Source organism: Trachemys scripta, chromosome 9, assembly GCF_013100865.1.
Source record: "Trachemys scripta elegans isolate TJP31775 chromosome 9, CAS_Tse_1.0, whole genome shotgun sequence".
NCBI lineage: Eukaryota > Metazoa > Chordata > Testudines > Emydidae > Trachemys > Trachemys scripta.
Genome location: NC_048306.1, coordinates 76,078,253 through 76,105,111, shown reverse-complemented (window position 1 = coordinate 76,105,111; position 26,859 = coordinate 76,078,253). Strand labels below are relative to the sequence as shown.

General features: G+C 41.3%; 1 protein-coding gene across 2 annotated transcripts; it reads right to left on the bottom strand.

The window, feature by feature from the left end:
* Positions 1–1,649: 1,649 nt before the first annotated feature.
* Positions 1,650–25,373, bottom strand: GYG1 (glycogenin 1). 2 transcript variants are annotated; one of them, XM_034781206.1, is made up of 7 exons: positions 25,265–25,373; positions 18,666–18,801; positions 15,875–16,049; positions 15,413–15,575; positions 8,919–9,045; positions 4,556–4,775; positions 1,650–2,503 (listed from the first exon to the last, which is right to left on the bottom strand). In XM_034781206.1, the coding sequence occupies exons 1-7, from the start codon at positions 25,269–25,271 to the stop codon at positions 2,318–2,320; spliced, it is 1,014 nt and encodes a 337-aa protein (XP_034637097.1). In that variant the 5' UTR covers positions 25,272–25,373; the 3' UTR covers positions 1,650–2,317. The 2 variants fall into 2 exon arrangements, with proteins under 2 accessions (XP_034637097.1, XP_034637096.1); XM_034781205.1 differs by lacking the exon at positions 25,265–25,373 and adding an exon at positions 21,177–21,242.
* Between the last annotated feature and the right edge of the window lie 1,486 nt (positions 25,374–26,859).

Sequence of the window (26,859 nt, the reverse complement as noted above, 5' to 3'; positions counted from 1 at the left end):
GCCACTGGTGGAGTTTTAAGTCCTTTCAGATTCATGTAATGAAAGCTATGTAAACAGGCTTGGTAGAGAGTGTTCTATTTAAAAGCAGAACAATTGCTGTAGCTACTGTGCACCCATAGTTGGGCAAGAGTACATTGACAAACATTCTACCACAAGCTGTATGCACAGGCCCAGTATGCTAGTATTGTGGTATTCAGGCAGTAAATAAATTAGTGTGCAGAGATGGATGCTGTTGCAATACTAGTGATTGTGTGCCTCCATGGAAGATCCTCTGGAGGACTGTTTACTGGTAGTAGGGGATTGATGGTAATGATGCTAGTCCTGCTACATACAATGGCAAACTCCAGGCTTGCTAGTCCTGCTAAGTGGGATGCTAAACTCAGAACTAGCAGCTGGAACCCTGTCAATACAGTTATTAGCCTGGACTCTTCACTACATCTTAAGTAAGATGACAGGCCCCTTTAAATACATGCACAGGCAATATTAGAGCAGTGATCAGGCACTAGCATAGTAGGATGAATTGGTGACTGCAAGTTAATGCCATTGGCTTCATCCAAAGATACAGGCTGATATGGACTAGCTGAAGGGTAGGCAATAGAAAGTTGTGGGAGTAATGGTTAAACCCTTGAACCTTCAGAATGAGTGAGATTCTTTTATCACAGATGTAGCTTCTCCTGACCACCCCACTCCTGCTACACACTTCATGAAGCTGGCATGTACCTGGAGCTATATTAGGCTTTATTGCAGTGCCTGTGCTCCTGCCTTGTACTGCCTCACCTCTTGTTGCCTTGCTATTCAGGCCAGCAACTAATAATGGAGTAGGTAAGCCACAGTACCTTGTCTTACTCCATGCATGATTCTTATGTAACCCTTCTTCCCCATCAGGAATACATTTATATACAAGGGTGCTATGCTGGAACTTGGTGTATTGGACTTTAAAGTCACGGGTTTGCTCAAGGCAGAGATGACAGCTTCTACTGAAAGTGTTCCTTTGAGCACCCTTTAAGGTCGCTGTAGGGTTACAGATCATATATATATATATATATTTTTTTTTTTTGAAAGCTGGGGAGTAAACCTGTCTAGTCTCTCCCGCTGTTGTATGCTAGATTGCTGATCTGCCCACTACACTGCCCTCCAGCAGGCAGACCTCCTGTATGCTCGATCTCCCTGAAGCACTTTTGGTTGACATTTGAGGGATGATATCCTCTGGATCTCAGGCCTGCTTAGCTGACTAGTTTGTGTCAAAAGGTACTCCCTACAGGACTCCTCTGCTCCTAGTCTGACCCGCAGAAACGTGAGTGTTTTATACTGCTACTCATCACTATCTATCCATCCAGTGGCAACTACACCAGATAGTTATGTGCTACCTGGAAACTAGGGAGCTTGCCCCAGGCAGCTGACTATTTGAGTCCCTTTTTTTGGAACACCCGTACAATGTCCCCAAAATAAAGATGTCCATTAAGTTGTAGGCTCATAGAATAGCTTGTGAATTTAAGGTTTGGAATAGGAGTATCACTAATCTTAGTTTTTTTTTTTTTTAAATTACTGCAGTGGTCTCCCATCTCTAACAGTCAGGACTTTGAGACCTCTGCAGATTTCTCCAATATTTTACTTGGAATGGCTCAAGATTGAGTTAGGGAAGCCAGAAATGCATCACGAGTTTTTATTTTGCAATGAGTGCAATATTACAGGTAAAACTCAGTTTTATAGTCCCATAGTATACAGAACTAAACAAAGACATTCTACCATGCTGTATGTACTGTACATAAAAACCTGGTCAAGATCTTCAGTGTGAGACTAATACCATAAAGCAGTGCCTTTGCTGTTAGAAGTTGTATTAAGTTTGCATGTATGCTAACAGTTTAGTACTAACATTTACAGTAAGGCAGTGTTACAACCACTTCAACTTCTAAACAATCTCAAAAATATATGATCTCCTATATAAGATAGCAAGCAAGAGGAGTAACGCCATTCATCTTTTAAGAGGTAAAGCACAGCCCTACAGGTTTAAAGGAATAAGTGTCAAGCCAGTTTAGTGCCCTGTTCCCCAGTTTTTTGTTTTTATTTTTAAATAGACATATCCAGCAGTTTTACTTAAAAGGGAAGACTTCAGGATTGTGCAGGTACAGCCGGCACGAGGATTTCTACTTTATAGCTTTTGCTCAGTTCTCACCTGTAGTACTGCAAAGATCTTCAGCCTGATGAGTTTTATCAAGCTACTAGGCAAGCTTAACTGACCACATTCAACACTTTCCTAGCTGCGATAGCTCGGGAAGAAGTTCTTGTATCTCTATGAATATCGGCAATAGAAGTGCTTCTATTGGAGGTAAGTGTCAAGTTTTTTCTTGATATTGTCAAAGGAGTCTGCTCCCATGTAGTCAGCCTGGCCTTGCTCCCACCTCTCCTTCCGTTCTTCTGAAGATTCAGCTGGTGGGGGAGATGATGGCGAAGTTAGTGCTGCTGCTGAAAGTGACATGTGGGACACTGCCTCTGTAACCTCGTCCTGAAAGGAGAGCATAGTAAGTAGACTATATAAGAGTTATAGGTCCTATTTCTAAGCAAGCAATAGAGGGCTGAGGGTGGGAGAACCAATGAGATGTTCTCATGCAAAGCAGCAAGCACTGTTCGGGGGGAAAAAAAAAAATGCAGGGTTTATACAACTTTCCTAGCCAAAAAGAAAAATGAACAAATTGAGAAGTCAATGGAGAGCGCACAGGAAGGTACTGGTCAATATCGGTTTAAGTTCTTCATACCTCTCTACAGAAGCCACAAGAGAAAGCCAGAGAATAGACCAAGCCCGATAGCTGCAAATAGTTCATTAGAAAGGTGTAAGATGGACAAGAGAAAGCATAGCTCTAAAACAGATCAGTAACTTTGGGCTTAGAAAGGTTGAGAACTTAAAACTACTTTATTTTCGGTTATACTAAATTTAGTATAAAGTTACTGCAAAGCTGCATTCCATACATGCTATTAAACTCAATGTGTAAAAGATTAAAATAAAGATAGAACGTTGCCTTAACCTATACTTTCCACTTGCTCTACAGATGCAATCTTCCTAGACTATCTTTTCTCCCCTCCCTCCTATAGAGACTGTCAATACCAGCCTGTGGAGTGTCGCAGGAGCACTCCTAGTATGCCAAGTTCTCTTTTAGTCATGCTTATAACCATCTGCAGCCTCAGTCTGAGATGCATGAATATTAGTGCAGTTATGTTACTTCTACAGAGTAGCTTCTGAACTGCAAGGCTGATCACACCCATATATCTCACATCACTGTAGTGGTGACCATCATTGCACACACTGTCATCCAGGGAGAGATCTTAACCACTGTATGAGATTGCTTGTTCTCACCTAATGTTCAGAATTCAGTTTTGTGATAAGGGGGAACCTCTAACACAGGAGGTCTCTGCTCAATCCTAGTTTTAATTTTAGGCCATTCAGCATCAACATTTTGCTCTTCATCAGTCTTTAGGAAGCATAAAATGGGGGTTCACTCTGGCCAGTAAAGGGTGGGTTACAAGCTATTTCTGTATGGCCTTTTCCACAGAATGGAATCATTTCCGGAATATCTGGAGTAAATCTTGATATTCAGTAAAAATTCAGTATTTTGTTACCAGACAAAAATCCTTTTAAAAAAAGATAAGGGGGTTAATATTTCTGCAGTGTTAGCAGAACTTCGGTACGAGAAGTAAATGGAGACAAAGTTTAGTCTCACAGGTTCAAGTACTTTCCAACTTGGGATGTGTGGACTTTGGAAAGTTAGAGACATTTAGTTCAGCATATTTGGGAACACCTGTTGTAGAACTATTCGAATTTAATCTGGTGAGCTTTAAGCTGGTTAACAGCCAGATAATTCCTATTAGTTAGTACAAATGTTAGGTTGCTACAAATTACTTAAGGACTTCAGGATCCTGACTCCTTGTTTTGTCATACAACATTTTTGTTTGGGTATCATCTGTGGAGACTGACCCCCAAAACAATGAGCCTTTACTGCTTGAGCTAGAAGACCAAGTCTGTTCGCTTGAAGTCAGTGAGAATCAGGGCTCTGTATGTAGTTGGGGGGGAAAAAATTTACCCCCGTTTGATTTCTACACCATTGTTAATAGCCACTTTTGCAGTTCACAGTACACCTCTACCCCGATATAACGCTGTTCTCGGGAGCCAAAAAAATCTTACCGCGTTATAGGTGAAACCACGTTATAGCGAACTTGCTTTGATCCGCTGGAGCGCGCAGCCCTGCCCCCCCTGGAGTGCTGCTTTACCGCGTTATATCCAAATTCGTGTTTATATCGGGTCGCGTTATATTAGGGTAGAGGTGTAGTTATTTAGAAAGGGAGGTGAGTAAACAGTTACACCAGTGACCAGACCAACCCAGTTATTTCCTCTGTTCTACTTTATTTCAAGTCTTAAACAAGGAGTTGAAAAAAAGCTATGCTTCAAGTCAATGGATTCTCCCTGAAGCCTTCAGTAATTTGAAGTCTGGGATGGGGGAAGTACAGAACATCCGCATTTAGAATGTTTCAATGCAGGTATCTAAGATACAAGATGATGACATACCGCCTTTACACCTGTAGTGGCGTCTTTAACAATACCATGTTGTTCTAGTAGGGGTAAGATGTTGGTGATGAAGGTATGCCACCACATGTTGAGGAATTCTGGGTGAACCATTGTGGGATCACTTGTGTCACCTTTTATGCTTTTGGTTTTAGAGTCATATGTGTAATTCCATGGTTTCATTCTTCCTAGGAAATGCACCACTTTAGCATTTGAACCAAACCTGCCAAACAAAGGAATTTGAATTAGATACCAGATGTCCAGGAAAAGTACATACATGATAGCTTTTTCTTTAGGAGATGGAATGCTAAGAAATTGCAACTGCCTACTGGCACTGAAAGCATCACTATGCAAGAGGAGAATGCAGATAGACTTCTACCTCAAATAGATTATTGAGATTGAAAATAGCCAAAACCTAGTGGTTTGGGCCATTTCAGTACTTACAGCAGCCAGTCTCTTGGTAGTTTGGTGTCCAGGAGAGCTCAGGATCGAACAGTCTCAAGCAGCAGTTGCAATCAGAACAAGTTTTAAGAGTGAGAGTTTCCACTACAGATTCAGTGATCCAAATAGCTAGACACCATACACTTAGCTAATCAGCCATCAGTGATAAGATCACTGGTTTTTTAGTCTTCAGCCCTACAGAAGGGGAGGTTTGAGTTGGTCAGAATATCCAGCTTCAGAAAGCTTCTGCCACTGCAGCGGATAGTTCAGGCATCCTTGAAGGATACAGTCTGTCTCACCTGCCATGGTGAGACTGCATGGAGGGGTTTTAATGATTCTTCCCCCCCCCCCCCACTGCTGCCTTGACAAATTTTTCTTCAAATCCATGGCTGTTCAGAACCCTTAAAATCTTGGCTCTCCAGGTAGATCAAGAATGTCTGATTACACTTAGTTTTTATGGAAGGGTTACATAAATCATCATGCAGCTATAGTGAGGGTACTTTTTAAAGTCCCTTTACCTTGCTAGTAGTAGTCTAGTAGGATCAGAGAGCCCACCCCAGTGAACTCTTGGTGTTACATTGCTATAGACTTTGCCTCCACTCCGAGTAGGAGTTAGGGCTAGTCTACACTGGCAATGCTACAGCGCTGCTGCAGCAGCGCTTGAACGTGGCTTGTGTAGTCTAAAAAACACCCGCCTCCATGAGGGGCGTAGCTCCCAGCGCTGGGGCACTGTTTACACCGACGCTTCACAGCACTGAAACTTGCTGCTCTCAGGGGGGTGTTTTTAAACACCCGAGTGAGAAAGTTGCAGCGCTGTAAAGTGCCAGTGTAGACAAGCCCTTAGAGTTTCTAGCCCTTCTGGTTGCAGAGGAAGCTTTCTATCAGGAACCTAGTCAAGCAGTACGCTGTCTTCTCAAGTCTGCAGGCAGAAATCTTCCCAATGGTGAACTGCCTCATTTTCATTTTAGTGAAAACTTTAAATCAGTGGTTTTTGATATCCATATTCCCCATTTCACTTCTGATCATGTCAGCAGAAATCAGATCATTCAACAAGCCCAGGTTACCTTCTCGGATGCCCTGGCTCTCTCCTCAGCAGCTGGGGAATACTCCCAGTTTCCTCAGCTCTTGGGGTAAACCTAGCTCCATTGAGAAGATATGCAGCATATTAAAAGTTTAGTGTTTTGTGGTAGTTTAAAAACTAAATTTTATTAAATTGTATGTTTTCATGTGTCAACATAAATGTTTGAAAGTGATGTGAAGCTATTGTATGATCAGCAGGAGGAATCTTGCTGCCAGAGTTTAGGTCAAATTCACTGTTAAATACAAGGAATATACAAGAGATTGCTTTGAAGAACTTCATTTTCAAGCTTTAAGTGCAGTGCCTGAGTGGTTAAGGGATCAGAATAAATGGCCAAGTTTAGTTTTTAAGCTAGTCAAGACCATTTTAATGGAATTAAGACAACTCCATTTTGTCCTCTTGAGGGTCAGTCTTCCCTCAATTGGATCTGTTTCAGGGTAAGTCTACACTACAGCGCTACATCGGACCTAAAGAGAATAGAAACAAATAATGTGCTTTGCGCGTTCTTGTCTTTTGTTATTTCTTTTGCTTTTTTGGTGTTTTTTATTTATTTATTTATTTATTTTTTAAAAGACTAGCTAGCAAGTCTGTTTCTGTGAAAATTGATATTTGTTTAACATTGCTTTGCCCCCTCCATCACTGCCCAGGAGGCTGTGGCTGCATGTACCTACGGTGGCCGCATTTGAGAAACACTGGTTTAGGCTGATCCTTCCTGTTGTGTGAATAAGGCTAGGTCTATACTACCCGCCTGAATCGGCGGGTAGAAATCGACCTCTCGGGGATTGATTTATCGCGTCCCAACGGGACGCGACAATCGATCCCCAAATCGGCGCTCTTACTCCACCAGCGGAGGTGGTAGTAAGCGCCGCCGACAGAAAGCCGCAGAAGTCGATTTTGCCGCCGTCCTCACAACGGGGTAAGTCGGCTGCGATACGTTGAATTCAGCTACGCTATTCACGTAGCTGAATTTGCGCATCTTAAATCGACTCCCCGCTGTAGTGTAGATGTACCCTAAGATTAGACTTGTAAAGGAAACTGGTCTTCTACAATAGTTACACTAGCACATTCCATGCATTCCTGGATTGTTCTCTGCTGCCACTCATTTTGGAGTCAGTCAGGATGAAAGTTATTTTCTAACTTAAGTATGTTCAAACAGATTGCAATCACTAGTTGTATTCCTTCTCCCCCTTCCTCCCCAAAAGCAGGGGTACCCAGCATGTAAGACTTTCTATGCAGATGTGAATCTTAGCCTCATGGTACAGAGACTCTGAAGGATTAGATATTGATGTCAGAGTAGGTTTAAAGTTTGGTTCATGACAACTATTGAACTGTGTCTAGTGGATGTGGGCATCTACATCAAAAATATGTTCATTTAGAATGCCTACTCTGACAGCCCACCTGTTACTTGCAAAATCCAGAAACCACTAGCTTTAACAGCTCATTATGTGCATCTAACTCCGTTCCGTTTGAAGGAAGTTTTTGCCTGGGCCAGGCAGCTCCAGCTGACCTCTCATGGCAAAATCAAGGTCAATTATAAAGTTTTTTTGTGACATGACTAATTTCAGCAAGGGAGTAGCTGAGGAGACTATTGTGTACATCACAATAGCTTTCAGCTTACTGAATGCTGTTTATTCTGACTACTCAATAGTGAGTATTCACTCTGGCTTGCATGTATTTCTTCTTAAAATAAGCGTTCTAATTTTAACCTGACAATATTTCAGATGTTCAGATCACAAGACATGGTTTGAACTTGAGCCAGCAACAATACTGCTTATGTTAGCTGCTGCATTAATCTCTAGCAACATGATGTCATCTAAAGATCACTTGGCGTTTTCATGCAATTGCTCCTCACTTGCTTTTGAAGCAAGTTTACATGGTCCAGTTGTAATAAAAAGATCGTAAATTGCACCCATATTTGAATAGTTTTACACACTTTATGCTGTAACAATCCTAGAGTTTAGATCAGAATTAGGCTGGTAACACAAAGTACCATTACATGGGAAAAACGTTACCTGAAATGGCAGGGACTTGCATTTGTGCTCAGAAGGACAAAAACAAGCTTTGTTATTTGCTGCCCTAGAAGCTGGCTATTGCAGGTTTAGGAAGATTGCTGTGAGGTGGAGTGTAAGCAACAGAGGAAAAACCTCATGTTTGACACCCAGGTCTGCTTATTTGCAGGACATGACTGTCCCTGCAGCATTTTTGTTTTGAGTCAAATATTTATGCCACCGATGACAGCCCCCAAAAGGGGCAACCCAATAACTACGCTTGTATCATGATTTGTTTTAGTAACAGGCCAAAAAAGGAGAGAAATTATAATCTATATAGATGTTGTCAACATACTCAGCCCACATTGTCTTGGGCTAAACCTCACTCAACCAAACTCTTTAGCAAGGACAACAGCAGTGCAGATAATGCCTCTTTGGTCACAGTAGTATACCTGTGATTACAAGTGTGTTGAGTTGTACTCTTGCAACAGAACAGGTCCTTGGCAAATGCACCTATGCTAGGTAAATTAATTCAAAGAATAAGCTGCTGCCACTGACAGAGGTAGTTTAGGCCACAGACATGTAAAGAATACTTCCATTTTAATTAGTTTTTTATCTAAATTAAACCATTACATGGTTCAAAGTGAAATTAAGAGATTGCACTAGCTATCACATACCGTTCATTTGGCCTAACCTTGGATCTCCACACTGAAATTGAGTCAAAGAACTGATTTTATACAGCCTTTTCATCATCTAGTAAGAGATGGGTCTGCTTCACAAAAGCTCTAGTAAATTTGGCCTGTATAATGGCTACACTAGATTATTCATAAATTTTTCTACAAGAAAATGTTGAACTTACGCTTTAAATGCTGGGAGGTAGGAGTATAGAGAAATGCTGCTTAAGTTATAAATAAATGGCAAATGTTTGTTGATATCTGTTGTTGCCCAGCTGCTGAAGAAGGTGTTTAATAGCCCCTGGTCCCCACCTGAAAGGGAAAGATGGAGAGTTAACAGGCTGCATGAACACAATCAGTATTCCTGTTTTAAGTTTCTTCACTAAATCACGGATTCAAGACTCAGTTTAGTCATGTGAGCTAGCACACCCAGTAGGAATCAGCAATACAGTAGCATTCTATTTATAGAAATTAGTTTTCTTAAACTATAACATTTTCACCATTGGGAGGGCACATTAGCCCTCTTCCTCTTGCCAGAGGCAGCTATAGATTTGTAAACTTAAGTCATACTTTAGGCTATTTTACCTCCCAGAGGACAGCCAAAGGCTTAGAATCCCTACTGGTATAATTTACATGTGAACATGCATTTGGTCTTGCATGATGCAACTCAGTTTCCATTCACAACTGGAAGTTGAGTTAAACTGGAGTAGTAAACATTGGAAGTGTCAGACTTGTTATTCCAGTTGCAGTGAGGCAAATACAGTAGACTAGATTATGATCTGTCACTCCAGATTTACACATGTATCCAAGATAATTCTGACCCCCGGTTGATTATTAGAAGCCCACATGTGGCTCAGCAGTCCTGTACATAATGAAACTGCTTTTTTTCGATCAAGGACTGATGGTTTGCTAGAAGCAATGTAGGCCTTAATTACATTTTCTGAGAGATGTCACACTAGAAGTCAACTATATTAAAGCTCCTAGTTAGCTTCATAAGCTTATGTGAAACTAGAAGTTTTATGTTTCAGTTGATGCATGCAATAGGTGTTCAGACCCCCATGTTGAATGTAGGCTAGTTTACAACAGCAGAAGTCAGTGAATGCCTGGATGCAGAGCCATTATGACCTGTGTTTTCCTAAGAGACTTGGAATGCTGAACAGAATGTAGGAATTTGAAGAGAACGTGGATTAGTCAGACTTTGCTTGTGTTGTTCACCTTGACATTTGTTCTTTACTTACAGAAACAGCCTCAGCACTTTTCCAGACCAAGAACTACGCAAGCTCCCCTCTAACTCTTTCTGTTTTAGGACATGATAATGCTATTCTGAATTTGATCTTATAATGTTGATAAAGAGTAGACAGCTTTGACACACAAGTGAGATTCCTGATATATGTTTTTGGATTAAGGTAGGATTAAAATTATTGTATTACTACTCTCCCCCCATTGTTAGTATGACTAACAATTCCACTATATTTATGCCAGCCAGCCAGGGCAAAAAAGGTGTATAAGAAACCAGATTATCACTTGTCAGAATGAAATCACTACTAGCAGAGCCAAAAGGTAAGATAAAACAATTCTGAAGAAATCATGGCAGTGTTTTACTATTAGCTTTTTGCCAAGCAGTCAATTGATACAGCAGTAAGTTAGAAGTGACATGTGTAAGGCCCTACCAAATTCAGTCTATTTTGGTCAATTTCATGGTCATAGGATTTTAAAAATAGTAAATTTCATTATTTCAGCTATTGAAATCTGAAATTTCAGTGTTGTAATTGTAGGAGTCCTGACCCAAAAAGGAATTGTGGGGGGATCCCAAGGTTATTGTGTGTGGGGGAGGGGGAGGCGGGGGAGTGGTACTGCTACTCTTACTTCTGTGCTGCTGGTGGTGGTAGCACTGCCTTCAGAACTGGGCAGCTGGAGAACAGTGGTTGCTGGCCGGAAGCCCAACTCTGAAGGCAGAACTGCCGCCACCAGTAGAAGCAAAATGGCATGGTATGGTATTGCCACCCTTACTTCTGCGCTGCTGCCTGCAGAGCTGGGCCCTCAGTCAGAAGCTGCCACTCTCCAGCCTCCCAGCTCTGAAGGCAGCAGTTCAGAAGTAAGGGTGGCATGGTATAGTACTGCCAACATTCTGCGCTGATGATGATGGGGCGCTGCCTTCAGAACTGGGTGCCCGGCCAACAGCTGCCACTCTCTGGCTGCCTGCTCTGAAGGCAGTGCAGAAGTAAGAGTGGCAATACTGCAGCCCCCCCCTAAAATAACCTTGCAACTCTCCCCACAACTCCCTTTTGGGTCAGAGACTCAGGACCCCCAATTTGAGAAACACTGGTCTCCTCTGTGAAATCTGGCCTTTTGTGGGCTTTACGCTATACTATAGGGATTTCAGAGGGAGAACAAATTTCATGGTCCGTGACGCGTTTTTCATGGGTATGAATTTGGTAGGACCCCAGACGTGGGGTAAATTTGAGAGAGCACAGAAACTAAGTGAGTGTGTCATCCGATGTTATTAGGAAAGCTCTTCCAAGTCAAGAGATATGCAACTATTACTATATATTGGGAACTTGCATGCTTTTATTTTGTAAGACTTCTACCATATTAGAAAGTGTCTCTGCATCTAATGTTTGAGATGCATATTCCTATGGTGTTTTACCAGCTGAACACATCTTAGTACAGTTCTGTTACAACAACAAGTTTGAGGTAGAGGAGCCAGACCTCCCATGTTTTGTGTTGGTCTGTAAGTTTAGACTAAGTGATTCTACTATCCTGAGTGATTGTTTGGAATAGATTTGCATGTAGACTTCCTCTCAACAGCTGTAAGTTTTGCATCATATAACTAGTCCTCCTGCATAGTACAGATTACTAAATTCCTCCCAAATACCATCATCCAATACTTCCTCTCCACTGCATATTCTTCGCTCCTTATATTATGACTGTTTCAGTGACCTAGTCTTACTGAAACCAAGAGCCCCGCCGAACCCACCAAAGTGGAATGCCAGTTCAAGTTAGTGTTGTATAATAATTGTGCAATATGCTACTACAGTTGCAGGTATAATCAATACTTTAGCATTTTACATCTACACGTTGTTTTAGATCTGAAACTATTAACTGCTAGAATACCAGCTTGGATCCCATGCTAGAAGAAAATCTAGTAGAACCAGTTTCCCTTGCACTCCGCTAAACTATAAGATAGGTAGACTTTTTATTCTAGCTAGTCTTGCTTTTAAATTCATAAAGCCCCAGGTTTTTAGAAGTTTGCTAGAAACACTGAAGTCTTGTCTAAGGCAAGCATCGGACATTCCAGTTACGAAGTTGAGTTTCCCTTCTCCCTCCCTATTAAATACAGTAGCGTGGACCAAGATTACGGCATCATGTTATCCTAAACCTTTAGGGCAGCTGAGTTCACAGATAAGATCAATTTATCATTTCCCAGAAATGGAAAACTAGTGGACATTTTTAGTCTGTCTTATAAAATAGACATTTTGACTACTTTGTAGTCATGTATACCAATATTTGAGGCAAGCAGTATTATATTGGAAGATATTTTCACAAACTTCTTGGGGACCTAAGAAAGAATTAGTATCCAAGAGTTGTGACCACTGTGTGCTGTATTAAAATATTCAGTAAGTCTTATGGCCACTGGCAATTGTTTCCTTACTGTAGAAAGTGGCACGGAGTTAAAATGAGTATTGTAGTGTGAATCTTGTTTACTAGGGTGGAATGCCTGAGCTATATTTTCTTGTACCCTATCCCTTAAGGATTGGTGTTCTGCTGAAGATAGCTCTGGTGAGCAGATATGATCACAGCAGAATGGTATGCTACTGTAAGACTTCAGCAGTGGGCAAGCTTTTTTTGGATTATGACAAATTTAATAAAGTGCTCCTGTTTTAGAGAGTGACTGGCCTGGGAGTATAAAAGACCCAAGTGGTGGAAACAGTATGAATAGAGTTAAAACATTAACAGTGCTCTTCCACTACCCTTATAGGTCAGCCTTAAGCTTGCTTCTTTTTTGTTACTAGATTCAATTCTTATAACTAGGTCTGCAAAAAAGCAGCTTTTTATATACATTATACAATTACATCAAAACCTATTGATCTAATAATGCTTATGCACAAAGTTTAAGATGGGAAATGAATTGTTAGTATGTCATTGTACCATGTTTAGGAGTGTGATTTTTGAACACCACATTAGAGTCCCTATCATAGCAATAATGTAGGTTTTGCTTTATAACAGTGGTTCTCAACTTCTTTACCATTGAGGGCCCCATATGCAGCTCTCTAGTCTGTGTTATGTGGGCCGCATCCACACAACATAAATACTACCTGTATGGCCCTTAGGATGTCACATAGGCTGCAGCTGTGTGCTAATTCAGCTGCAAGTGGCCCATGGGCCGCGGGTTGAGAACCATTTCTTTATAAACATGGGACTAGCTGCATGTTGAAAGAATGCTTGAGTTTAGCGCTCACTGAAATAATTTGAGACAGGCATGCTGGTTAGCAGCACTTTTAGATCCTTGGCCAGAGTATCATTGTCAATACCATCAGATGAAGTTATTGTCTGACCCCAAAGAAGCACAACCATGATTTATTCTGTTAAATTTATTATGTGCTACACTAATTGCTTTATCAAGCTCTTTATGGCTACAGTGGGGATTTTGCATGATAGAGATTGACGTCAAACTTCCTGTCTGACACCAGTTTGTCAAGCTAACCTCATTTGAAATAGTATTTTAGGATAGCTATTCTCAGGAAGAGTCTTGGGCTTCAAGTGAACCACAGCTCCTCTAAGGTTTTAAAAGGGACTACCAAGTTAGTGGGAGACCAGTTGTCAGGAATTTGTCCCAACTAGATTTAAGAGATATTTCTTGATACTAAATTAGATCAAAAGCCTGTTTACTCATGCTTTTACATATGCCACAGGCATATTGCTTGACTGACATTTTATAACCATGTCAAACAAAATGCCTATGGCATATGTAAAAACATGAAGTGCAGCAGGACCTAGAGTAGAGCCAGGTGACAACATGGGGTTATTCAACTCACGGCCTTGAAGTTATCCTTTTTGATACACTGTTTTCTTCATGAACTTGAACTTAATGCAGCCACTTGAGAGTCAAAGCTTCAGTACTACAGAAATACAAAAAGCATTTTCTAGTAGCTGATTAGTTTAACTTCAGTGTATTCTTGTATGGTTGATAATTTTGTACTTGTGTATCTTGCAACTAAGTTCTATACTTGTTAGCACTGGCTGTGATTAATACATCTTCAGTCTGTAAAGTTTCTTGTTACTAGAATTCTAATAGAGATTACCACTGACTAATTCAAAGGCTAATTTCCTGCTTTTTATTGCTTTTGAGGGCTAAAACCTGAGTAAGGGCAGAGTTTCTTCACCATTAAGTCTTACCTCGTAACCCTCAAGGTGATAGTCCAGTTTAGTTTGCTGGTCCACATGTAGCAACTGTATGGGATTGCTGGACTGAACCAGAAGCCCTTTTTCGGCATGTCCAATTATTCAGTGAGGCAGCAAATGCAACTGTACTACCAACTTACTTGAAAATGGTACTCCAAAGGAAGTTAACACAGAGGTCATCTACAGTCAATAGGCCACTTGTAGAATCTCATTTGGCCACCATTCTAGATTAAGGGGCCCATTAGCAGTACTTGCCAGAATGAATACAAAAAAAGCAAGGAACTGCATGGGCCAGGAAATTTACTCTTGGGACTATTAGGTCTGAACTCTCTTTGGAGGTAAGAAGCCTGCAAGACAGTTTGCTACTCAATCAGCATGAACAAGGTTGTTAAAACTGGTTAGTAACACCAGAGATGACCCATGCTTGCCAGAATGAGGGCAGCTGACCTCAGCAGTTACCAAGCATGCTCAGTACAAACCAACCAGCAAAGGGGGGGGGGGGAGAAGGGGAAGCACATGATCCTACATGCTTCCCCCACATGCATTGCCTCTGAGTAATACCACTGTTGCCCCATAGAGACAAATCTCCCACCCCCCACACCTTTTCTTTTTGAGGAAATGCTGCTATTGATTAATAAAAACATCTCTAATTTTACTTAGCTATTTGACTAGCTGATGAGAGTAGAAGAATACGTTTTAGAACAAATCATTTCAAAAAGCCAATTAGAGCAGTCCAACTTTGGAAACATCATGTTCACTTTATCTCTAAGGATATCCACAAATAATTTTTGTGAAAAGTTGAGTTGATGGGAGCTTATTTTCACTGATTTAATCAGTAAGTGACCAACACAATCAAATCCATTAGTGACTAGTTTGTATCTAAAATGCAGGATACTGGTTTATAATCTAAAGAATCTTCATTCTTCTAGTTGAGAGCTACAGAGAAAGTTTTAGAAATGGCTGTTTAGGTTGGCCTACCTTTCCCACTTAAGACTCATTAAGGTCCCTCTGAAGTCCATCTAGGCCTTTAATACAAGATAAGCTTATTAATGTTTGATGTTAGATTTCTGACTATAATGAAGTCAGACTCAATTTATAGGAGTCCATGCATATGAGTTTCCTGTAAACATGAGTACTCTTTCCAATGAGGTGCTGGAATTTTAGAATTCTAATGTAAGTGGTGTCCCCTAAGGCATGCCCATCTGAGACATTCCTCCCCCCCTCAGCATTTTAAACAATCCAAACCTCAAATATTGGAGTTGGAGTCAATACATACCATCAAAGCTGCCTTTCTCTGTGGCAAGTTGTAACAGATGATTGTATGTTTCAATGGAAGGTCGATAAACAAAAACTCCAGAATTAAAACAGTCAGGCCAGCCTGGATCTGGTGCTGCAGATAGCTCTTCTTTCTCAAAAAGCTCATCAATATTTGATAAAACCTAGTTGTAGGGGGGGAAAAAATTGCTTTCTGTTTTCTAGGCTAACGCTTCATAGCATTATGTTTTGTTGATTTTGCTATCCACCCCAAGATATGAAGGTAAGTGTTCATATCAAAGGTCTCATTTTATGGAGGACAGCTTTGACATGGATATATTCCCTTATTACTGCCAATTACAAGTTGTTTTGTAGGCTTAAGAGCACTTCCCTGCATACCAAGTTACAGGTCCCCAATAAGAAGAGGTTTCTATTGCAAGCCACTAGAAGGAACTGTATTCTGAATAGCAAATATATAACTTACCATTGTGTCTGCATCCATGAACACACATTTTGAATACTGAGTCAGTTCCCAGCAGTGGAGTTTTGTTAGTGTGACACCCAGCTCAGGTCTTTTCATTAGTGCTAGATGGGCTGAATCTCCACTGTCCAAGACATCTACCAATAAGATTTCATCGAAGACTTTTTCTAGCACCTTCCTGTGGAAAGTAGTAATTGTTGATTTATTTTTTGCAAGTTAGGTCTTTCCAATATCCCCAACCCCAAGATAGTTTTGTGTTGCCTAGACTCTTAGTGCACAATAAGGATTTGAAGCCTAGACTGTCTTTTATTTAGACAGGTGCACAAGAGTCTTGTCAAGTTTCTAGCATAGAAATACCTTAGTTACCAGTTAGTGCTCCTGACTGGTGCTGGAGTACTAGCAATGAGAACTGAAGCCCTGTGTATATACGCAAGTCAGGCAGATCAGGTCTTGTAGTTTGAGACAAACTGTGTGGGAGGCTCAGCCAGACCTGAGAACACTGCCTCTTGGTGAGGTGACAGACTATTTTAAGCTTATAGCTAAGAAACAAGAAGCTATTAGACTGGTCTGTGCAGGACTTTGGACAGCAGCTGAATCCTGAACAGTTCTTGTTGACCTTTAAAGCCACAAGGAACAGACCCAACCGCTGCTAGTTTATCTAGCTCATCAAGAGAGTGTTTACTTAGCCATGGCTCTTCATGTGGCAGTGAGTGCAGTAGACATCTAGGTAGTTTAGTTTACTTCCTTTTACTTGGAAATGGTCTCTTGGAGCAATGTTGTGTCCACTGTAAGTTAAAAGCATCATATTAATTCTGAAGAGCTAAACTGAAATAAGATAGATTATGAGTTCTTAAAGCTCTTGGCAGTTATGCAAGTCCAGTTTTTATCATCATTTAATCTACCCACTAAAATTAAACATCAGTATCCGTAGGAGTATCTTGATTTCTACAGACTACTTTGCGGGACTAATGCTTATGGTTTCAGATTTCTTGACATTTTACGTTTAATACCAGTAGTGCAGGTTGGGCTAGCCAACCCATAAGTGTCTTGAGTATTTTGAGCTGCTATCAGGGAGTTAAACTGTAAATTTGTATAAGCTGAATGGTCTTGAACTACAACTTTACCCTCTAGATTGTCAACGGTTGTACTTTAAGTGATATTCAATATTCTTCTAGTCCCAGGGGAAGTTAAAAAAATTACTTCTAAAATATACATGAATATTGCAGATCAATAATAAAATCTGCAAGTTCTATTCATGCCACATTCCACTGGCTGTCCAAATAGATTTGTTTTAATTGTAATGTTGGAGTTTGTATTTTCATGCCCACCTCTTCAGGAGGAAACTGTTAGCCTGGTAGACAGGAAGATGATTCACCTGAATAGAATGCTGTTGTATAAGTGAGGCAGAGTTGAGAGCCTTGAGACTGATTAAGTAGCCCATTTTGTGTTAGATAGTAGAGATAAACCTGGAATCACCTGTCATTATAGCAAGCAGTATTTGGCCAAGACAGCTTCCTGTGGATTAGATAACAAGGGTCATGTAACTAGTCCAGCTAGTTACTTCCCACTCCCAAGTTCAAAGGGAAGTTATGGCCTGAAGTTAAACTCTCACCTAGTCAAAGACTTCTAAGCTCTGTTCCATGCTGAAGTTTAGCTTTTGTTGTAGCAAAGGCTTGTTACATTAATATATTCAATGACAGATAAGACTGAGCAGCTCAAAGGATGAGCTATAACCAACTTGCTTATTTCCTGCCTTCATGAAGAATTTAATATGAAAGGTAAGTATTAACGTTCGCAGGGGGGGGATGAGTTGTTTCAAATTTGAAGTTCTATCTAATTTACTTATATGGCCTCCGTTACTAGATTATCCAGGTGCCTCGGCTTTTGATGCATTTATCCTCAAAATATCTGAGTTAGAGAAGGACTAGTCTTCCCCCATTTTACAGATGGGGAACAAAGGCAGAGAGATTAAGACTTGAACAAGGTCACAGGAAGCCTTGTAGAAGAGCAGGGTACTCAGCCTTGATCTGAGTCTCAGGCTAGTGCCCTAAACTACTGTGCCATTGTGCTGGCAGCAAAAGAGACCCTACCTTGAAGAACCTGTAGTCTAAGGCTATGTCTATACTAGAGATCTTACAGTAACGCCAATGGGAGAGCACTCTCCCGTCAACATAATTAATCTACCCCCAATGAGTGGCGTTAGCTGTGTTGGTAGGAGAAACTTTCTTGTGGACATTGTGCTGTTCATGCCAGCGTTTATGTCGGTGTATCTTATGTCACTCGGGGATGGTTTATTCACACCCCTGAGCAACATAAGTTATACCAACGTAAGTGGTAGCATAGACATAGCCTTAAAATACAACACAGACAAGGGGTAGGAGAGGAAGCGTTCTCTATTTTACTGATGAAGGGAGGCAGAGAAAGATTATACGACTTGCCCAGAAAGTCTGTGGTAGATCCAGACATTGAACTTTCATCTGAAACCCAGACCAGTGCCTTAACCACAAGACCATCCTGTCTCTCGTTGGCTAGTGGATTCAATTTAGCTATTTGTCAGTCTCTTCAGTGTATGACTTGTCAACCAGTATGCTCTGATTGGATAGTTTACTGCTGGAAGCAGCAAGTGTATAGAAGTTCACGGAATACTAATTGGCATCTACTGCCTTTAGCGTTCTGTAATATTCTGACTAGCTTTAGAAGGTCACGACAGAGAGCTTTCATTTGGGGGTTAAAAATTATTGTAACAGGAGCATTCAATGAACAACTAGGTGAAAATACTCATGAAGTGACATACCTCATGGGAGCAGAGACCTGAGGCGTTATGAGCACAGTTAGTTTCTTTACTGTTCTCTGGTGTTGCAGAGATGAACCCAAGACCAGTGCTCCTTTAACATAAGAGTCATTCGTAGCTAGAGTCACAAAAGACTGATCTTGAAAAGGAAGAGAAGTTGTGTTAGTATTCACATTTAGTTTTAAATCAAAGTATGCTTGCTAAAATTATTCAGTTCTACCATTGTATTTCACGCCAGAAGGTGCTAGGCAGAGAGTTATGTTGAGGAGCCTCAAAAGAGTAAATAAACCACTCACTGTGTTTAAGATCCCTTGTACATTAGTAGGCATGCACAACATTTATGGAAGAGGTTGGCACAGTTGAGGTATGCTAAAGCAACATGCCTTGATTAGATCAGCCAGTGCATTGACAGACATGGTCTAAATGTAGAAGGATGCGCATTCCATATTGTGTGGAGAGAAATCCAACTGCCACATCCAATCCTCTAGTTTTTACCAAGTAGAAACTTCATTCTAGTTTTCGCTTTGGATTCAACTCAGCTAGGACCTGGATGCAAGTTCCTCATCTAGAAGGAACTCAAAATCCACACCATGAACTGCAACTGGGTAAGTAAACATCAGTTGCAAATGTAAGGTGTTTTTGTACTGGCCAACCTGCAGTGAGTATCTGTCTGCCAGATAGTACTACTTTAGTTCTAGAGCCAGTCTCTCAGTAAGGTGTTTAAAATTGAATATTCAGGGAGTTGTGTTAGTACATTTGATATTTCACTTCTGCTGTAACATCTGAGATCTACATATGGAGTAACAGTATTCTGAAATTTTATCGGACCTTGCAGTTTATTTGTTTAGCAAGACTTGCAAAACTACAATGAGAATGCAAACTTTTAATGGGAAGTGTCTTATCTTCTATCTAGTAATATGAAAAGGAGTGAATTACAACTTGAATGGTGGCAACATTTAAGCTTGTAGGAGTTACTTACAGAGTTATATTTCACATTGTTTTCTACCACAAACAATATCTGGATTATTTTAAAACTACAGTAAAACCATCCATCCATTCCTCTGGTGCCCCAACAATCTTAGATACACTAACATACCCCTCCCATTTATCCCTGATCAAGTCAGGTGACTCAGCAACAAGAAGTTAGTTTAAAGTGACGTTTAGCTAATGCATATTTTAGTTGCCAAGCTATCTCTACCAATCCTACCATAGAATCACTATTGACCAAACAATTTTTGCAATTTAGTCACGTTTGTGCAGTTGACCTATCCTTTGAAGATTAAGATGCTTTGCAAAGAAGCATGCTCACAGATTTATTCGTCCACCTTGGAAACAACTTTTGTAGAAGTCAGATTTTAAATCAACATTAAAGTTTTAGAAATAAACCTATTTAAAATTAAATTTGAAATAATGACAACCTAATAAAGGCCTAAAATAATTAAAATTAAATAAAAAATCTTAATTAGTATATATTTGCTGCCAAGTTTTAAAGAAAAAAAATGCATTAAACTGGTGAAAATCACTGCCTAAAAACAAGCACATGTGACCAGGGTATGACATGCCAAACCAGCTTTTGACAGTGGTAGTCTCTTCTGAAGGTGAGGAGAGAATAGTTTCCTAGTTTCATTTCAGTTCAGAGTTAAGAAACCAGCTGATAATGGAAAAAGCAGGAAATCTTGTTTTCCTCTTCCAGTCTATTAATAAGAATAGGTGAGAAGAATATATCTACTAGTTCTAAAGTCTTGAAGGACACTGACCATAAACAATCTGTTCAATTCAATAACTATAGATAATACTTACTTTGTATTTAAATCTAGCTGATTTATTTTACTAAACATTTGATAAGTTTTGATTAGAAAAAAAGTGTGTGCAGCATATTTAATGTAGTTTTATTTAATAAAAAATAAAGTGCTGTTTTTGTGCATTGTAACTGAATTTGAGTTCCTATTCAAGAACTTGACAAATCAAAAGTAAAAGGTTAGTAATTTGGTAAATCATTCACCATTTTCCAACATAATATAAAATGTTGGAATTAATCTGAACAAGTGTACTTTAAGATACAGAATTACTTAAATATGTAAATGTATGGTGTGGCCTTTTCTGGTTAGCAAAGAGAAACAACAAGGTTAGTGTAAGGCTCTATTTGGTAGCCATTAAAATGTTTGTTTGCAACTAATCAGTGAGAATCAATTTTTATTTTACTAAAGAAAAAAACAATGCAAAGCATGATTTAAATCATTGATGTAAATCAATATTTTCTGTTTGCTAATTTAAATGATTTAAATCAGTTTAAACCACCAATTTCAAGTCCACCCTGGTTGCTTCCAAGGAAGATGAGTAGCTGTGCTGAGAACTGTGTTTACTGAAACAAGTTTCAGAATTTTTATTTTGCTTTGAGGAGATTTAGCTAGATTTTTATCAATGTTCATATTTTGAATGATACAGAAATGTGACTGCAGGTATTTTTAGAGCAACAAAGTGGGTGAAGTAATATCTTTTATTGAACCAACTTATGTTGGTGAGGGACAAGCATTCACAGAGCTGTTCTTCGTGTCTTTTTAGTAACCAGAGACTTCTGAGCACCTCAGGTGGCTGCACATTTTACATAAATATAGAATAAAAGAAATAGTGATCATTTAAGAAGTTTGCCAGGGCAACAGCTTTGACACAACAAACCTCTAAGGTGTGACAAGCTGAGGTAGACTAACGCTGTCAAAGGGCTACAGTCTTGCAGGAGTTAGTTCTTCACAGAAGAGGCCACGCTTTTGGAGTGCCACGTGGAGCAACCCAGTGGCAGGTATCATTTACTTTCTGCGGTCCACAATGCAAACTGCAGATTTATGGAGCCATCCAAAGAGTTGTCTGAGTGTGTAGTGCATATTGCTATGATAGTTCTTATGCAAGAATGGTTGGATTAGAACCTGAGGTCTGCAGCTATGTCTTAGCCTCAAAATGGCAACTGGGGAGTCTTCCCCCCACTTCTTTGCTGCAACCACCACCACTCATTAAAATTTTAGTGGAAAATTATAGTAAATTGGCCACATTAGTTATGGAGCAAGTTAAGATTCTTATTGCAATAAAACCCAGCCCTTGCAGCTGAAATGAGATAAAGTTCATATTTAGCTTCTAATATTGCAACTTTATTTATATTTTTGCATTAAAATTTTATGTGGAGTCAATCTTGACTAGTGTAACCAAGTTGCTGTAGATGAAGAAACTGGTATTCTTAATCTCAGAGGATGGACCACATCTTTGATATTACAAGTGAGATGTTAAAGGGTCCTCTTTAAGGCATACATGTTAATTTTTTTTTCAACTATAGCAGCAGTTGCCTATATGGCAAATTGTAAGCAATTGTAAGAGTCTGATGTACTTTAAGGCAGTTTAGTACCTGGAACCTACATAGCCAGCAGCATTGTGGCCAACAAGTTCTGTAGACCAATCTGAGAACCTTTGACTAGAATGGCAACAAAATTAAATTAATCTTGGGTCATCTAGATTACAGTATTTATAAATGTTTCCAACCTAGCCAAGTTTTAGACTTCAGAAGAGTTTCTACAGAGTCATGCATCGAAGGGGTAAGTTTCCTACTTAAATTCACTGAGAAGTAGTGATTTGTAGTAGTTCATGTTGCTTGGTGCATCTAGGGCAGGGGTAGGTAACCTATGGCACGTGTGCTGAAGGGGGCACGCGAGCTGATTTTCAGTGGCACTCACGCAGCCCGGGTCCTGGCCACCGATCCGGGGGCTCTGCATTTTAATTTAATTTTAAATGAAGCTTCTTAAACATTTTAAAAACCTTATTTACTTTACATACAACAATAGTTTAGTTTTATATTATAGACTTAGAAAGAGACCTTCTAAAAACATTAAAATGTATTACTGGTACGTGAAACCTTAAATTAGAGTGAATACATGAAGACTCGGCACACCACTTCTGAAAGGTTGCTGACCCATGGTCTAGGGACTGTATAGATAGAACAATTCCCAGTCTGTTAAGAACTTCAGAAACTAGTAGCACTAATGCTGAACTACAGCTCTAGAAGTCATGCAGACTGTAGATGTAATTATCTGGAAAAATTCTGAAAAACTATTTTTCCATTCTGCCCCCAAGAAGCCAGTATGAATACAGAAGTTATATAAACTGCTTGCATTAACTGTATCAGACAAGCAAGTTGTTAGTGTATTAAGCAGTGTAAACATTCCTCTAGTAGCAAACACTTGTGTTCTTGTCCCTGGATTTGCAAGTTACTTTTCTCACTTTCCCACTGAATGAAGAGTTCTGTCTTGAAAAGCTAAGAATTCACTAGGTCTGACTCAGTGAGCCATTAATGTATTGCATTTAAAAACAGGGATTGTACAGACAATAATAGTTTTACAAACTAGTGACTGCATCACTTGTGCCATCATTCAAACTGAAGTCTTTGTCCAGATGTTTTCTAGGCTACAAGGCTCTTCCAGTGATCTAACACCCTCATTGTTTACTTGTTAAGACCTTTGTATGGCATCAGGGGGTCTGCCTGCCTTTTTGAAACTGCATATTCAAGTACCACACTGCTGGATTTACTAACCCAACACCACTGAGCAATACAGGAAATTCTTAAAGTGGCCAATGTAACATATATAAGGGTTTATGGTCCGACTGAAACATTAAATTAAGTTTGAGGATGAGCAACAGGGAAAGCTAGAAATAAGGCCAATCCCTTTTGAGTTACTTGCTAGTTTTGCTCCCTTAGGACAGCAAGGCTTTATTTACTTTTGCTTAATGGAAGCATGGTGTGGCAACCCCTTCAGAGGAGGGTCATTTGACATAGTTCAAGTCTATGCAGTATGAAACAGGACATGTTAGTGTTAACATAGAATGTACCCTCCCTATGGAGCACCAAGCCTAGGCTGGTTATTATGCTTTGTATTGGTGTGGAAGATTCAGGCCACTTCTTTTAAATTTGAACACACAACAGTTATCAGAAACAATGAAGTTGCTCCAAACTTTGCTGTCAACAGACTACGTTGTCAATTGACTTTTTAGTAACATCCTTCCATCAACTCCATCCCCTAGCTATTATTTCTACCACCCCCACTTTCTGTTCTATTTATAGGCTACAGCAGCTGAACAGGGGAGTACCCTTCACACTAATGTGTCAGAGAGGTACTGTGGACACGTGCAAATCTATAGCCATGGGGCACCTGTTTTACTTGCCTGAACATAAAGCCTCTTTTGTCTCCCTCCAAAAGGCTGTCTTAGCCAGCGTAGAGCTATGTAGGACTGACCTGCTGCTAAGCAATTGTGACTGGTCGAACACCTTCTGTGGAACAGTCCTCCTTCACATATTCCTGAGGTCACTATATTTACAAGTCTATGCTTGCCCTGTGTTTCCATTCTAGTTAGTTGTTTTTTTTTTTTGGGGGGGGGGGGGTTCAGACTCCACCTCTCTGAGTTTCAGACAGTAGCAAGTTTAAATTCTGTAAATACAAGTTTCATTAGAATCTATGTAAGATCAATGGGGCATCTGTATGAGCTTTTGGAAAAAAAATACAAGGAAAGGTGTTTAAATAATTACCAAGCAGTGTGTTAAACCCAGACATAGCAGTACTAATAATCTGAAAGCAAAACTGACTTCCTCATTCCACTTTTCTTGGCCTGGGCCACCAGAGATGACAGAAGATCATCTACTCGTGGCAAGTTTTAAGAAAATTTTTGTGATGACAAGTGTTATTAGGAAAGATTAATAGAGGTTTTGAGCAGACAGCATCCCTTCAGCATTTGAAAGGCAGAGTCAAACGAACATCTTCAGACCCATTTAAAAGTATCTCCATTTTTTGTTAGCTACACTTCTCTTAAGTCGTTTTAGGGCAACTAGATTTCGAGTGGTCTAGTTTTTAATTTAAGCTTGAGCGGTTTGACAAGCCCCGAGCAAGAAGCCGAACAGGACTTTCACTTCCTGGCGATGCACCCCCTGGATTCCACTTCAAGGCAGAGGCGTCAGGTCCAGCCCTGACCTTTCCCCGAAGTTCAGGGGCCAGGCCCATCTGTTCTGCAAGTTACGTGGCTGAGAAGCTGAACCTAGTTGTGTGCACACGGGGGTAACGCTCGCCCCAGCTCCTAGACCTCCTCCCGGGGGTGGCCCTGGGTGACGGGGCAGTGGTGCTGCAGGGGCCTCTCCCGCAGGAGCCGGGCGGGGGAGACAGTAGTGGGGGCATTTCGCGGGGGCGCGGCTTGCCCCGCCGGGGAGGAGCGGCGCCCATTGGCCGGGGGAGCACGGGGGCAGGCAGGCAGCACAGCTAGCCTAAAAATAGGAGCCGCCATAAGCGAGCGAGCGCCGGGTTCCCCGCTAGGCCGAGCTCCGCTTCCTTCCTGCTCCGGGAGCCTCCGGCGGCAGCGCCCGCTCTGGGGGAGGGGCAGCCTTCCCGCGAGCCGGCCCGAGCCGGGGGTAGCGCCAGCCCGGGCAGGGGGCTCGGCGCAGCCCCGGCCGCAGGAGCCGCCCCCGGTAACCCTCCCGCAGCTCCATCGGCCAGCCGGGCAAGGGGCTGCGCCGCTCAGCCCCCGCGGGCGGGCGGGCGGGCCCGGCTCGGGCAGGACAGGACAGGACAGGGCGCACTTACCAGCCATGGTGCCGGTGCCCGTACTGCTGCCCCTCCGCCCGGCACAGATGCTGCGGCCGCCGGCTAGTCGCGAGCCGCTGCCGGAGCCACCCTTTATATCTGGGCGGGCGGAGCCACGTGAGGCACGTACGCAGCCTCTCGCTAGCGCCGGCGTGGGGAGGCTCGACTCGCCGGTCTTGGGGCGCCCAGCACGGGCGAGGAGCGGAGAGGGGTATCCCCCGTGCCAGGGCTGCCCGAGAACAGCCTTTCCCTTCCCTTCCCTGTATCTGCTTTGCACGCACCCAGCACCGTGGTCTCTAGGTGCCGTGTGCTAAAAGCCAGATCCTCCATTCCTTTCCCAGGTGCTTTGTGCTGCCGGAAAGCTGCCCTCACAGCCTCGTTGGGGATTCACCTGGTGCTAGCCGCGTTCATTGCTGGGGTATCTGGGTTGCCGCCTGCTTTGCTGAAGGGGGGTGGTGGTGAATGTGGCATTGCTTCCTCTTCCCTTCCCACTGCTAGGAAGAGTTTTGTGGCCTGAATTGCAGGGTTTGTGTGGGGTGCAAGACTCCCACAAAGAATCAGGGGGTAGCTGTGTTAATCTGTATCTACAAAAACAACAACGAGTCTGGTGGCACCTTAAAGACTAACAGATTTATTTGGGCATAAGCTTTCTTGAGTAAAAACCTCACTTCTTCGGATGCATAGAGTGAAAGTCTAACAAAGAATGGGACTCCAAGCAGCTTCTGTACTTTGCTTGTGCTTATGGCCAGCCAGGGGTTATGTTCTGATAAGTGACCCCGTGAAAATGACACGAGTTTTTTGTATTGTTCTTTCTCAACAACTTCCAGGTCCAGTTTGTTCACCTTACAAATAAAAATATATGTTTTCTACCTCCTAGTGCTGCAGTCTCCACCTGGGATCTGAGAATCAAGCTGGATTTTGCCTGTTGCTTGCATCACTGCTGCTACTTCGGCAATCGCAACTCCACACTAAAATATTCTGTTGATAGTGCATATGAGAGGGAGAGAATCCAGCTGCTTGTCCCAAAGCTGTGTTGGCTCTGCAGGGATAACACAAATACAGTCTTATTTGTTTCAGTAAGGTGAGCAGCTACAGGAAGTAAATTTGCTTTACATTTTTACAATCATTTTTCTGACTAGAAGTACAATAAATTTCCACAGGAGCCTGATGAAATTGCTCAAATCAGCTAGCCCACAGACACTATACTGAGGGTGGACATTTTTTTTTTTTTTAGGCTAGGGATGAGCACTGATACACTGTGAATTTCAGGGCTTCCTGGCATGAGGGGTGCAATACATTCTGAAATGCAGGATGCCTTGCAGGTCATTCAATGCTAAGACAACAGCACAACAATGCTCACCAAAGAGAATACAAGACTTTTTAATATTATTATTCGTAGCACCTAGAGACCACAACTAAGGAGAGGATAAACTAAAGCTTGCTGAGTAGTCTGGGGCAAGGTTGGTTCAGATGATAAATGGTGGTTAAAATAAAGCATAAATAGTACAACTAAACCATACAATATGCCTCATTAACAATCACAGCTGATTATGGAAAAGAATAGCTCATACTCCCTTCAGAATCAGAAAGTAAAA